The sequence below is a fragment of the Harmonia axyridis genome, chromosome 1, assembly GCF_914767665.1.
Source record: "Harmonia axyridis chromosome 1, icHarAxyr1.1, whole genome shotgun sequence".
NCBI lineage: Eukaryota > Metazoa > Arthropoda > Insecta > Coleoptera > Coccinellidae > Harmonia > Harmonia axyridis.
Genome location: NC_059501.1, coordinates 44822850 through 44837650, shown reverse-complemented (window position 1 = coordinate 44837650; position 14801 = coordinate 44822850). Strand labels below are relative to the sequence as shown.

The window sequence follows — 14801 nt, the reverse complement described above, 5'->3', positions numbered from 1 at the left end:
ATATATATATATATATTGTTATGGATCGTATATATATTCAAGTTGAAGATTATGTTGTTGTTGATTTGATTTAAATTGATTCGATCCAATAACTAAATTTGATACTATATCTTTTATAATTTTTAATTTTTGCGCCGACTATATATATCTCAGGAGGGTTCATTCAAATTCAATTATATATTTTTTTTAATTTAATTAATATTTTCGAAATTCACTAACTATAAAGAAATTCTTATCTAATAACTAAATTTATATTAATCTAATCTTATATTTACGTATTTAAATCTTCATCGACCTCATCAGTGTTCTATGTTATGTTATGGTATCGTCTTCTATGCTCCTAACCTCGAATGGATTATAACCTTAATTCGTATTAATTCAGTTGCATTGTTTTGAATCCATTTTCCATTTGATATTGCTTCAACTTGCTTGAATCCAGGGAAATTTCTTCTTGAAATTGATTAAATAATTTTCCACTTCTTCTCACAATGATATTCAGGTACGTATTTAACAATTTTAATATCTTGCAAATTTTCGTAAATAAATTCTTTCGTTTATCAATTATTTCAGGTAAATTTCTTGAGTCAGGTGACGTGCTCTCTACAATGGTTTTTTACTGACTGATTAGCTGTCATTCGGCTGGGCTTTATATAGATTTTCAATTTTTTCTTGAAATCAAGATTGCCTTGGATGTCAAAAAATTTTCCAAATATGATGCTTTCGCAATTTTCTCTTTTGAGGTAAGTTTTCCTTCTTCAATCTTGATCTAATTAATTTCTTCATTTTTTTCCGCATCTTTTGGTACCACATATATTGCATTCGGTCGATTTGAAGTTACAAAATTTTCAAATATTCTATATACAATTTGGAAATTTTTCTAATATTCACTTTCTTTGGCCTAATATTCAAAGATTTCTATCTATAACTCCTAAAATCTACTACATATTTTTAAATTATACTATAATCTAATGAATTATATACATTTTTGTATGTTTGAGACATTAATTACTTTGGAATACCTGATTTATCATTCGATATCCTATCCCTATCCATTTTTTACAATTTTATTAGGAATTTCAGCTAATATCACATTTTTGAGATTGCATCTAGATGTAATTCACTAGATCACAAGCTATTTCATGAAAATTAACATAGGAAATATAAAATAAATGATTATTTTTAATCATTTTGAATGAAAATTGAATATTCAGTCTTTTGACTCTTTTAACATTATTTACATGATATATAAATGGTTCCTGATACTTGAGTTGAATATCTTTTGTTGATTTTATCAAATTGAACTTGAATTTTATTCATATTTTCATTTTGTTTCAGATCCTGAGATGTTTTAAATGAATATTGATATAGTACTTGAGAAATATTGGATTTATGCTACTTTTATAATGTGCAATTGAATGGAATAAATGAATAAAGTTACTCTACTTTCTTTAAAATTATTGGATCATATCAAGTTAAAATTTATTATCTATTTGATGAATTTACTGTAGTTTCCGAAGGATAGAGTCTGGTAATGTATTCTCATTGATTTTATAAGTTGATAATACCATTCCATAACAATTCCCCAAATTTAATATTTGATAATTTTTATTTTCAATATAAAATTTAAAATATTAAAATTTCTCCAAAATTTTGAAATTTGATTGAAATTTAAATTAACTTTCATTCGTTGTCTGGATGAATTCATATAAATCATTAATATGAAAAATTCCTCTTATTCTTTCTGTTTCTAATTCTTTTAATACATAACTGTTCAAACCATTCTCATTATCTATTATATATGGTCCCTCGAATGGAGTTTTTAATTTCGCACAAATCTTATTCTGCTTGTCTGTTACCCTGTGGGATCGTACAATAACCAAATCTCCTTTTTTAAACTTCACATGTTTCCTTATTTTCTTATTCTCCATCCTTTTAATATATTTTTCACCTTTTTTAAGTAATTTTTCTCTCACTTCTTCCCTAATCTTTTCATAATTTGTCCTTTCTGGACTATTCCAATGTCTCTCTGGATTTTCTTGTTTCATTAAATATAATGGTGTTTCTTCTGTAACTGTATTAGGTATTGTGTTCAAAAAAAAATTCCACTTTGTTTAATTTTAAATCCCATTCATCATGTTCTCCATTAACGAGTACCCTTAGGAACTTAATAACTTCCTGTATGTATCTTTCTGCTGGATTTGCTTGAGGATGTCGGATGCTGATATAATTTAGTTTTATATTATTTTTGTTACAGTATTCCTGGAAACGTTTGTTTTGAAAATAAGTCGCATTGTCTAATATACAATTTTTTGGATGTCCTATGTCTTCTATAAATTGGTCAATTTTCTCTTTTATTGTGACTACTTTTGTGTTTTGACATGGATATAATTTAATATATTTTGAGAATATGTCTACAATTATTAAAATAAACTTATTTCCTCTTTCTGTAATTATTAGTTCTCCTATAAAATCAATAGCAATCATGTCCAATTTTTCTTCGGCATAAATATTTCTTGCTTGATTATAATTAATATAATTTTTGGTTTTATTTAGTTGACATATTTCACATTTTCTTGTTACGTCTTTGCTTAAACTATAATCTTTTTTTGTTATATAATTTTCACGGAAAATCATCCATATTTTTCTACTTCCTGAATGCCCATTTTCTTCATGCAATGTTCTCAAAATTTCTCTTGCCAATCCTCCACCAATTACATACAATTCCATTTCACCCAATTTTTTAATATAAATATCATCTACTTTTAAACACTTTTCTTTTTCTTCTGATGACATATTTTGTTGGTCTTCCATTATCTTTCGTTTTGAAAAAATCCCTTCTTCTTCTTTTAATATATTAGCACCTATTCGTACTGTTTTTCTTTCCTTTTCTCCCTTTTCTTCATTTCTTGTTAATGTATCTGCCACAATATTATCTTTTCCTTTTATGTACCTTATTTCAAAATCATATTCTTGCAATAATAATGATCCCCTATATATTCTATTATTTAATATTTTACTTTTCATGATGTTCAATAATGATTGATGATCAGTTTCTATTATAAATTTTGATCCCAATAAATAAAATCTTAATTTTTTTACACAATAAATTATACTTGCAAATTCTAATTCTGTTATACTATATTTTTTTTCATAGTTTTTTGTTACTCTAGATATAAAACATATTGGTACTTCTATTCCATTCTGCTCTTGCAATAATACTCCTGCAAATTTGTTCAGTGAAGCATCTGTTCTCAATATAAAAGGTTTATTATTTTCAGGATGATATACTCGCAAATTTTTTGAAAATTCTTCTTTTATTTTGAGCATTGCTTGTTCTTGTGCTTCAGTCCATTTCCATTGATTTCCTTTTTTAAGCAATTGTATTAATGGAATTTCTTTTTCACTTAAATCTGGCATAAGTTTTTTAAAATAATTCACTAATCCTAAGAATCCCCTCAATGATTTTAAATTTTCAGGTCTCTTATAATCCTGTATTATTTTAACTCTTTCCTCATCCATTGTTACACCTTCACTATCCAACTTGTATCCTAAATATTTTACACTTTTTTGGAAAAATTGACATTTTTTTGAATTGATTTTCAAACCTGCTCCATCTAATTCTTCTAATAATATTTTAATATGTTTTAGATGACTATTTTCATCCTTAGAAAATACCAAAATATCATCTATATAATGCAAAATGAAATCATCATATTTATTTAAAATAGAGTGAAGTGCTCTAACTAAGGCTGAACATGAACTTTGCAGTCCAAATGGAACTACTTTGAAACGATATACTACTCCATCGATTATAAATCCAGTATAGTCTCTACTTTTTCTTTCCAATGGAATTAACCAAAAACTATGTTTCAAATCTACTTTAGAAAATATGTTTGATTCTGTTATTCTACCAAAAATTGCCTCTGTGCTCATTGGCATTTCATATTGCGGGATTGTATATTGATTTATATTCCTAGCATCTAAGCACAGTCTCAATTCTCCATTACTTTTTTTAACAACAACTATTGGGTTTATATATCTTGAATTACATTTTTCAATTATTCCATTTTCCAACATTTTATTAATTTCTAATGATACCTCCTTTTTGTATTTATATGGAATTGGGTAGGTTTTTGATCGAAAGTTTTCTATTCCTCTTACGTCTATACTATGCACATAATTTTTAGCAGTTCTATTTTCGTTTGTAATGAGATCTTCATGTTGCATCATTAAATTTATAACTTCATTTTTCCATCTCAAATCACATACAATATCTTCCATTATTTCAAATTTTTGAACATTCATTATATTTTTGACCAAATTATCACCTTCATTTATCTCGTTTTCTATTCCATTAAGGTTATTTTTTTCAAATGTGATAATTTCTGCTCCTATTTGTACATGTCCATTTTTATAATCTATTATCATATTATTTCTATCTAATTCGTCAGTCCCCAGTATTGCATCATATTCCATATTTTCAAATATAAAAAATTGTATTTGATATTGAATTTCTTTGAAGATTATTTGTACTATTATTCCTTTCATGACTTCCCCCAACTTTTTATTGCTTGCACCTATTAAATTTGTTTTTGGTATTTTATAACAATATTGCTCCCATTTTAATTCTTGAATTATTTTATAATTAATTAATGAAATTTCTGATCCTGTATCTACTAATATTTTAATTGGTTTAGATTGTAATTTCGCTTTTAAAAAAATTAATCCTTTAATATCTTCATATTCAAAATTTCCCTTTAATTTGATAAATTCCCTCGGATGTTGATAAACAATAACATTTTTAATAGGTGCTTCATTTAAAAATTTCCTTCTTGTTCATTCATAATTTCCTGAGACTCGCTTCTTCTGTTCATGTTATTCACTCTTCTGTTTTCCCCACTTTGATGATTGTTTCTATTTTCCATTGATCTTCCATTTTGATTTTCATGTCTCCAGGAATTCCTATTGTTTTAATTCTGTCCTCTATTATAATTTTGATTCTGATGATAATTATTTATATGTTGTTGATTTCTTTGATATGATCTATTAGAATTATAATTATTCCCATTATTGATTTGTTGGTTTTGATTGTTGGCATATTGATTCAAAGTTTGTCTTTGACAATTTCTCCTGAGTCTGTATTCTTGACTCATGAGAAATTGACACAATTTATCCATTTCTTTGAAATCATATAATAATAAGACATCTTCTAATTCCTTATCGAAATGTTGAATGATCAAACTTACAAGATATTCTTCAGTAAAATCAGCATCTAAGTACTGTGCTACACTGTATATTTGCATTGCATATCTGTGATAAGTTGTTCCCATATTTGGATTAAATTTTCCACTGAACAACTCATTTTTAATTACCTTCTGCTGAGATGGACCCCAGAAATATGACAAAAATTTTGTTTTGAAAGTTTCGAAATCGTTCAATTCAACATCCTTATTATTTATCCATAGCAGTGCTTCTTCAGTTAATTGACTCCTGATATATTCTTTAAATGTTATGAATGATGTGAAATATTTTTGTCTATTTTCTAAAAATTTCATGAAAGGCACTGGGTGTTGTTTTTTTATCTTTCCATTGAAATTCATTTTATTGTCTCCAAGATTAATAATTCCAGATGTACAATTTTCATTACTAAGAATTTTTTTTAATTTTTCATTCTGCTCTTCAATTTTTTCATTTTGAATTTTGGCATTTTTATACATCTCAATTTTATTGTTTTCTAGTTGCTCTAGTTGTTTTTCCATATCATTCTGCATAATACTTAGGTTCCTTTCTATAATATTGTGACATTCTGTCTTGATTCTATTTTCACTAATTTCTAAATTCTTTTTACATATTTTGCTTTTCTCTTGTAATTTTGAAGTAAATTCTTCTTCAACTTGATTTATTCTGGCATTAAACATATCATTGACTGCCATTAAACTATTCACAAGTTTTTTATCCATTTCAGTTATATTATCTGTCAATTCTTCTTTAAATTCTTTAAAATTTTCATCCAATTTTTTTGACTGATCTTCCAATTTTTTTGACTGATCTTCCAATTTTTTTGACTGATCTTCCAATTTTTTTGACTGATCTTCCAATTTTTTTGACTGATCTTCCAATTTTTTTTTTTATATTTTCTTCAAAATTTTTCATTGCATTCATTATATCCAAGAAATTCAGTTCTTTTCTATTTTCTTCATCTATTTCCATATTTCCTCTTGCATTTTCTTCTTCATCCCCTTTTTCTCCAATTTTCGTTTTACTTCTTGTTTCCATTTTTTTATTGAATAATCGATGATATGATTCCAACAATTATGTATTAATTTGAAATTTTTTTAAAATAATGCTGTAATTGAATTAATATAATAATGCTGTAATTGAATTAATATAATAATGCTGTAATTGAATTAATATAAGAATGCTGTAATTGAATTAATATAAGCCACGCGTTGGGCGCCAATTGTTATGGATCGTATATATATTCAAGTTGAAGATTATGTTGTTGTTGATTTGATTTAAATTGATTCGATCCAATAACTAAATTTGATACTATATCTTTTATAATTTTTAATTTTTGCGCCGACTATATATATCTCAGGAGGGTTCATTCAAATTCAATTATATATTTTTTTTAATTTAATTAATATTTTCGAAATTCACTAACTATAAAGAAATTCTTATCTAATAACTAAATTTATATTAATCTAATCTTATATTTACGTATTTAAATCTTCATCGACCTCATCAGTGTTCTATGTTATGTTATGGTATCGTCTTCTATGCTCCTAACCTCGAATGGATTATAACCTTAATTCGTATTAATTCAGTTGCATTGTTTTGAATCCATTTTCCATTTGATATTGCTTCAACTTGCTTGAATCCAGGGAAATTTCTTCTTGAAATTGATTAAATAATTTTCCACTTCTTCTCACAATGATATTCAGGTACGTATTTAACAATTTTAATATCTTGCAAATTTTCGTAAATAAATTCTTTCGTTTATCAATTATTTCAGGTAAATTTCTTGAGTCAGGTGACGTGCTCTCTACAATGGTTTTTTACTGACTGATTAGCTGTCATTCGGCTGGGCTTTATATAGATTTTCAATTTTTTCTTGAAATCAAGATTGCCTTGGATGTCAAAAAATTTTCCAAATATGATGCTTTCGCAATTTTCTCTTTTGAGGTAAGTTTTCCTTCTTCAATCTTGATCTAATTAATTTCTTCATTTTTTTCCGCATCTTTTGGTACCACATATATTGCATTCGGTCGATTTGAAGTTACAAAATTTTCAAATATTCTATATACAATTTGGAAATTTTTCTAATATTCACTTTCTTTGGCCTAATATTCAAAGATTTCTATCTATAACTCCTAAAATCTACTACATATTTTTAAATTATACTATAATCTAATGAATTATATACATTTTTGTATGTTTGAGACATTAATTACTTTGGAATACCTGATTTATCATTCGATATCCTATCCCTATCCATTTTTTACAATTTTATTAGGAATTTCAGCTAATATCACATTTTTGAGATTGCATCTAGATGTAATTCACTAGATCACAAGCTATTTCATGAAAATTAACATAGGAAATATAAAATAAATGATTATTTTTAATCATTTTGAATGAAAATTGAATATTCAGTCTTTTGACTCTTTTAACATTATTTACATGATATATAAATGGTTCCTGATACTTGAGTTGAATATCTTTTGTTGATTTTATCAAATTGAACTTGAATTTTATTCATATTTTCATTTTGTTTCAGATCCTGAGATGTTTTAAATGAATATTGATATAGTACTTGAGAAATATTGGATTTATGCTACTTTTATAATGTGCAATTGAATGGAATAAATGAATAAAGTTACTCTACTTTCTTTAAAATTATTGGATCATATCAAGTTAAAATTTATTATCTATTTGATGAATTTACTGTAGTTTCCGAAGGATAGAGTCTGGTAATGTATTCTCATTGATTTTATAAGTTGATAATACCATTCCATAACAATATATATACAGGGTGTCCCATAAGTGGCACGTCACAGTGACACCGGAGGTAGGTCAGCTAAAGAGGGACCTAACCAGCCTAACATGACCCCAGTAAAAGTTGCATGGTTTTCGAGTTATTACCAAATTACGTTTTTTAGTGAATTTTCACCTTTTTTAACATTGTCAGGGTCAGAATGCTGCTGGAAAGCTCTCGAAGCTTATTTTTTTTGTTGTAATGGAATCTTAAATAGTTATTTAAGATGACATGAGTATGATTCTGTCAAAAAGTTATGTGGATTTCCGTAAATTAATGGATAAATCTTGATTTCAATTGCTAGCAAAACGAGAACTTCGACTTTGGACACCTGCTGTGAAAAAAAATCCTTGAAACAAAACGAGCAAGTAACATCAAAAAATTGGGCATTTTAGACAGATTTAGAAATGGTACAATACACGAATCTTATGCCCATAAAACTAGGTATTTTCATCATTTTACCGATGCCCTACTTAACTAAGTTGAAACTAGGAACCCCGCTATCAGGTAATTTTGCCGCTTGCTATGACATTACATTTGACACCGGGCTTTGTTATTATTTGTTAAAGTCACAATAGGGAAAAAGATGGATTAGGGGAAGCGAAAAAGGAATATTATTGAAAAAAAAGGTAAATTAATGAAAAACAGACTTAACTTTCGATTATTTATTGAATTCTTAAATCTAACTTACAGTAAATGTTCAAACTGTTTCCCTCGGACTCTAATGCATAAATGACACCGTTTCATAAAATTACGATTCGATTTTCTTAAACTAATTTCCGATATGGTCCGGGCTGCGTCGAATACGCGTTCACGCAATTCTTCCTCGCTTCTTATTGGTTTTGCATACACTTTGTCCTTTAAACATCCCCAATAAAAAAAATCCAGTGGATTCAAATCCGGGGATCGCGGTGGCCACAGTATGGGTCCTAATCGCCCAATCCACCTGTCGGGGAATGTGTTGCTGAGGTGCTCGCGAACCCGCCGAACGTAGTGTGCCGGGCAGCCATCTTGCTGGAACCACATCCTCTGCCTGAGTGCCAACTCTTACAATAATCCTGGCAGGTCATTTTGAAGCATTTCCAGGTAGTTTGCCCCGTTTAAAATAGCTGGCAACTCGACCGGTCCTATTATTTGGCCGTTAAAAATTCCCGTCCACAAATTGATTTTGAATTGGTATTGGGACCGGTCTTCTCTTGTTTCGTGCGGGTTTTCTAGTTGCCACCTATGGATATTATATAAGTTGGTGTATCCGTCCCTTCTGCAGGCCGATTCATCGCTCCACAACACTTCATTAAAAAAGTTGGGATTTTCTCTCCACTTTTGTATCATTTTTCGACAAAATTCAACACGCGGTGCATAATCAGTCGGCTGTAGAGTTTGTACGCGTTGAATGTGAAAGGGATGGTATTTGTTCCTGTTCAAAATTCGTTGTGCCGAGGATTTGGGGACTCCAGTACGGCGTTCAATATTTCGCACTGAAGTTCCTGGCTCCGCTCGCACTTCTTCTAAAACGACGTTGTCGTCAATCGTTCGAGGTCTTCCAGATCGGCTATTCGTCCCTGGTAGTCTGCCCTCGCGATAAGCATTTGCAGTTCTCAAAATGACTTCGTAGTTGGTAGGATTACGATTCGGATATCGTTCCAAGTACAACCTTGCAGCCAATCTTGCATTGTAACTCACATTGCCTCGATTTGAAACACGCCTGGTTTCGCCGTAGATTAAATGCATGTCAGCGTACTCACTATGAGTAAACTTGTGATTCGCCATGGTTGCATACACAAAACAGTGTCCGATAGAGTGCCGAGTTGTCACTTTATTCCACAAATAAAGAGAAAATCAGAGTCCAGAGAAATGCCAAGTCGATTTTAGTTAAGGAACACACGAAAACAGAGACACGGAGAACACGGGGATCGCACGAAACGCAAGGTAACGAACTGATTTGGTTTGCAGGGCCATCGCTGCTCGTGCTACATGATCGAACAAAGCACTCTATCCATCCCTTTCTTTACCAAGTAGATAAAGAGAGACAGAACAAGTCTCTCTCTCTAGGGACGGCTAACGAGGTGCATAGTTTTAAATTAGTTACATAGGGCATCGGTAAAATGATGAAAATACCTAGTTTTATGGGCATAAGATTCGTGTATTGTACCATTTCTAAATCTGTCTAAAATGCCCAATTTTTTGATGTTACTTGCTCGTTTTGTTTCAAGGATTTTTTTTCACAGCAGGTGTCCAAAGTCGAAGTTCTCGTTTTGCTAGCAATTGAAATCAAGATTTATCCATTAATTTACGGAAATCCACATAACTTTTTGACAGAATCATACTCATGTCATCTTAAATAACTATTTAAGATTCCATTACAACAAAAAAAATAAGCTTCGAGAGCTTTCCAGCAGCATTCTGACCCTGACAATGTTAAAAAAGGTGAAAATTCACTAAAAAACGTAATTTGGTAATAACTCGAAAACCATGCAACTTTTACTGGGGTCATGTTAGGCTGGTTAGGTCCCTCTTTAGCTGACCTACCTCCGGTGTCACTGTGACGTGCCACTTATGGGACACCCTGTATATCTCGAAAACGAAGCACATTAGGATATATGTTTATATGAATTTTTTTTTTCATGAAAACAGTTGTTCTATCCGACACCTAAGATATTTAACTAAAATCTGAATAAATACTCAAAGCAATATACTAATTCTTACTTTGTGAACACTTCAGCAACTACGTCATGTTTTTCTCCAATAAAAACATTCCAATTTCTGTATGGTAATACGGCCAGAGTCATGTGGTAGGGCACAACAACATGAACAACAGCAGAAGGAGGTTTAAGAAAAGAATCATCAGTAGAAGGCAGGTTTTTATCTATTAAATAAACTTCAGTTGTTCCCAAATCCATGGCGTATACCAAACCGTGAGTTCTTGAAACTTTGGCAACCTTGTAATCTCTAGTATCTATTTGATATTTTTGATTTTGACTTGGTAAAGGTATTTGTTCCATTTCGCCATTTTTAATCTGTGGAAAAGAGATCAAATCAAATTTCACAATAATTATGTTCTTCATTGTTTAACATTCAACTGCAATTATATTTTTCTCTAATTCTGTGGTTATTCAGTTCATTCTTCCACATCTTGTAGAACAAAATCGTGCGAGAATTTATCAGAAACGCACAGTTTTCATGGTTATATTTTATTATTATATGTTGGTACTACGAACATTCCGCCACGGCTTTATCTGTCAATTCATCAATTTCCCTTAAAGAAATCAGTTGTGCCAACCAACATTTTTCAATGCAAAAATCACTAAATGATATTTATGGAAATATTTCATAAATTTCGATAAAAATGAAATGAATTAGAGAAAATAATGTATAATACTCGTACAGAAGGCTCATTCTACCACTCGTTCCTTCAAAAACTCGCCACTTCGTGGCTCGTTTTTGAATTTTGAACTCGTGGAAGAATATCAATGCCTTCTACACTTGTATTATAAATAACTATTCTAACAATCATACAATATTCTAGATTCAAAAATAGGATTACCTTCAAAGCTTTCACAAAACCTTATAGTTAATGGCCCTGAAAATACTTAGAGCACTTTTGTGCTCTAAGTGACAGCAAAGGCCAGTGAAAAAATTGAGCTGATTTTTCTTTGTTTACTATCCGTGCATACTTATTTCATGAATACATTTTAATTATTTGTGAGATTACGAGGACCTGAATTCAATTTAATTTCTTTTACTTCATGACAATGGTACTGATGGTGCTCGATATTGAATCGAATTTTCGCGGGTTGTTTTTGAATTGACGGAGAGCAAGGATTTGAGAGGAATTATTTCCATATGAAATCCTTTCTCAGATCCTGACTTTCCCATCCCCTCCTCAATTTTAGCACACTTGGTTCACCGTATCCACAACGGACGTTACGCACAGTCATTTTTAATGGTTCATCGCTAATCCTGAATAAGGAAAAATCGCAGTTTCGCATAAAAACTAAATTAGTTCTTAAGTTCGTTTACAGCTACGTGAGAGGACACATCGCTAGTTAAGTGATGAAAATTGTTTTGTTTGAGTTTGAAAGGTGGAAAGTCAGAGTGTCAACGGAGACCAGGTGAGTCCCTTTTCTGTTAGAATCTTCCTTTTTATTGCTGACTGTTCCGGGTGGTATTTCCTCTCAAATCTCAGAAATTAAGAGAATTTCATTTCTTTTGCATCGGGTTATTCACAACCTTGTAGCAGAGCAATTCAATTAACAATTTAATACATAATACAGTCCACTATAATAACTTCAAAATAGAATTTGGATTGATCCGTAACATAATTGATCCATTCGGGCCAGATTTATATTCAGGGGTCTTCAGAAAAGGGTTAAATTGTTTTTTTTTCTCACGGGGAACATGACGGCATGAAATAAGTCCGTCAGATTTGTTGAAATATTTACCCAGTACATAAGTAATATAAGTTGTCTTGTAGTATTTTTATGCGCGGCATGCGCAGTCGTATATTTATTCTGTGTAATTGTAAGATAGGCTATGTGAAAGCTATGCTCGCTCCCTTTTCTCGTTGGCCGTTGTTGAAGAGTATTATTGTATATTTGTCAGTGTGTTTACTACACAGTTATTTCCTATATTTTATTAAAGACTTTTAATTATTAGACAGTGCGTTTAATTTATAACAGGTTATGTGCCCACGTGCGTTCTCATCGCGTGCAATCTAGACTTTTTATAATAGTTTATCGGTCTGGAACGTTCCACTACGTAAGTACATTTATATATATTGTGAAATAGTGTTGTGAAACAGACGAACAATAATTCAAGATGGCAGCAGTTAATCATTTCGCCAGTGTGCCAAAGCTAAGCGGACGCGAAAATTACCAGGAATGGGTATTCGCCATTGAAAACGTGCTAGTACTCGAAGGGCTGGATGAGTGCGTTGATGGCAGTGAATTGGACTCCGTTTTATTAGCCAAAGCAAAGGTAAAATTAATATTGACAATGGAACCATCGCTTTACACCCACGTGAGAGATGCAATAACTCCTAAAAAAGTATGGACGAAACTTAAAAATCTGTACGACGATAGCGGTTTTACCAGAAAGATCGGGCTTTTAAGGACTTTAATATCAGCCAGATTGGAGAACCATGATTCTATGGAGAGTTACATAACTCAAGTCGTCGAAACATCGCAAAAGTTGTAAAGAACGGGCTTCAACATTGATGATGAATGGGTCGGATCATTACTCTTGGCAGGCTTACCCCCGAAATATTCACCGATGATTATGGCTGTTGAACACTCTGGTATTAAAATAACAACAGATGCCATTAAATCGAAATTGCTCGATATGCACGCAGATGGCGGTAGCCAGGGGCATGGAGAAGCGTTTTCTGCTAAAAGTAACGCACGAAAAGGGAAACAGTTCCAGAGGTGGTCCAGAGATGGCGGAAGAAGCAGCGATTCGAACAGTAGGTCGTACGTCAATGAGAATAACCAAAGATTTGAGAATAACGTAAACAAAAAGGATCGTAGTAATATCACATGCTTCAAATGTAAGGAAAAAGGACATTATGTGTCGCAGTGTCTAAACAAAAAAGGAAATTACGCTTTGAGTGCCGTGTTTGCTAATGGTTCTTTTAGCAACACTGACTGGTATATTGATAGCGATGCCAGTTTTCACCTTACAGCAAGTGATAACGATCTCATTGACAAACGGAAGCCAGAATTAAGAGAAATATTATGTGCGAATGAGGCCAAACTTGCAGTCGAAAGTGCAGGTGATATCAGAATGGAAACTATGGTGAGAGGAAAAAGTGTTAATGTACTTTTACAAAACGTACACTTCATTCCAGGACTAACCACGAATCTGGTCTCTGTTAGCCAATTAATTAGAAACGGAGCCAGAGTAAATTTCCATGACACAGGATGTGAAATTTTTAATAAAAATAACGTTCTTGTTGGAGTAGCTGATTTGAAGAACAATGTATACAAGCTGAGATTGAATAACAAGAATTCAACAGCATTGTTGGCCGCTCCAATGGTAACACCAGATCTATGGCACAGGAGACTAGGGCACATCAACTCGGATTTCTTAATAAAAATGCCAGAAGTAGTTGAAGGTATACCACCGTTCAAACTTGGAGAAAAAATACAGACATCTAATTGTGAGGTATGTTGCGAGGCAAAACAAAATAGATTACCGTTCCCAGCAAAAGGAAGTAGAGCCAGTGACGTATTGGAGATTATTCATAGTGATGTCTGTGGACCTCATGAAAAATTATCTATAGGAGGCTCAAGGTATTTTCTCACATTCATAAATGATTACTCAAGAATGTGTTTCATCTATTTTTTAAAATCGAAGGATGAAGTTTCAGAGAAGTTTCACCAGTTCAGATGCCTAGTAGAAAAACAGAGGAATAAACGAATAAAAATTCTGAGAACAGACAATGGAGGGGAGTACATTGGTAGAGATTTCCAAAATTATCTCAAAAACAATGGTATTGTTCATCAAAGGACAAACAGTTATACTCCAGAGCAGAATGGTATGGCAGAGAGGTTCAATAGGACGATTGTAGAAAGAGCAAGATGTTTACTCTTCGACCAAAACCTAGGTAAGCAATTTTGGGCTGAAGCGAGTAAAACTGCTTGCCACCTAATCAATCGTTCAGTTACCTCTAGTATTTCAAAAACTCCATATGAAATGTGGCATAACAAAAAGCCAGACATTAGTAGCATACGAGTATTTGGAAGTACCGCAATGTCTCATGTTC

General features: G+C 31.5%; 1 protein-coding gene across 2 annotated transcripts in view; it reads right to left on the bottom strand.

Moving 5' to 3' along the window:
• LOC123676965 (nuclear pore membrane glycoprotein 210) overlaps nt 1-14801 on the bottom strand; it is a 252898-nt gene that overhangs the window by 188800 nt on the left and 49297 nt on the right. For both annotated transcript variants that reach the window (XM_045613328.1, XM_045613319.1), the window contains exon 5: nt 10745-11055. In XM_045613328.1, the coding sequence (XP_045469284.1) occupies nt 10745-11055 (311 nt within the window). The remainder of the gene's footprint in view (nt 1-10744; nt 11056-14801) is intronic.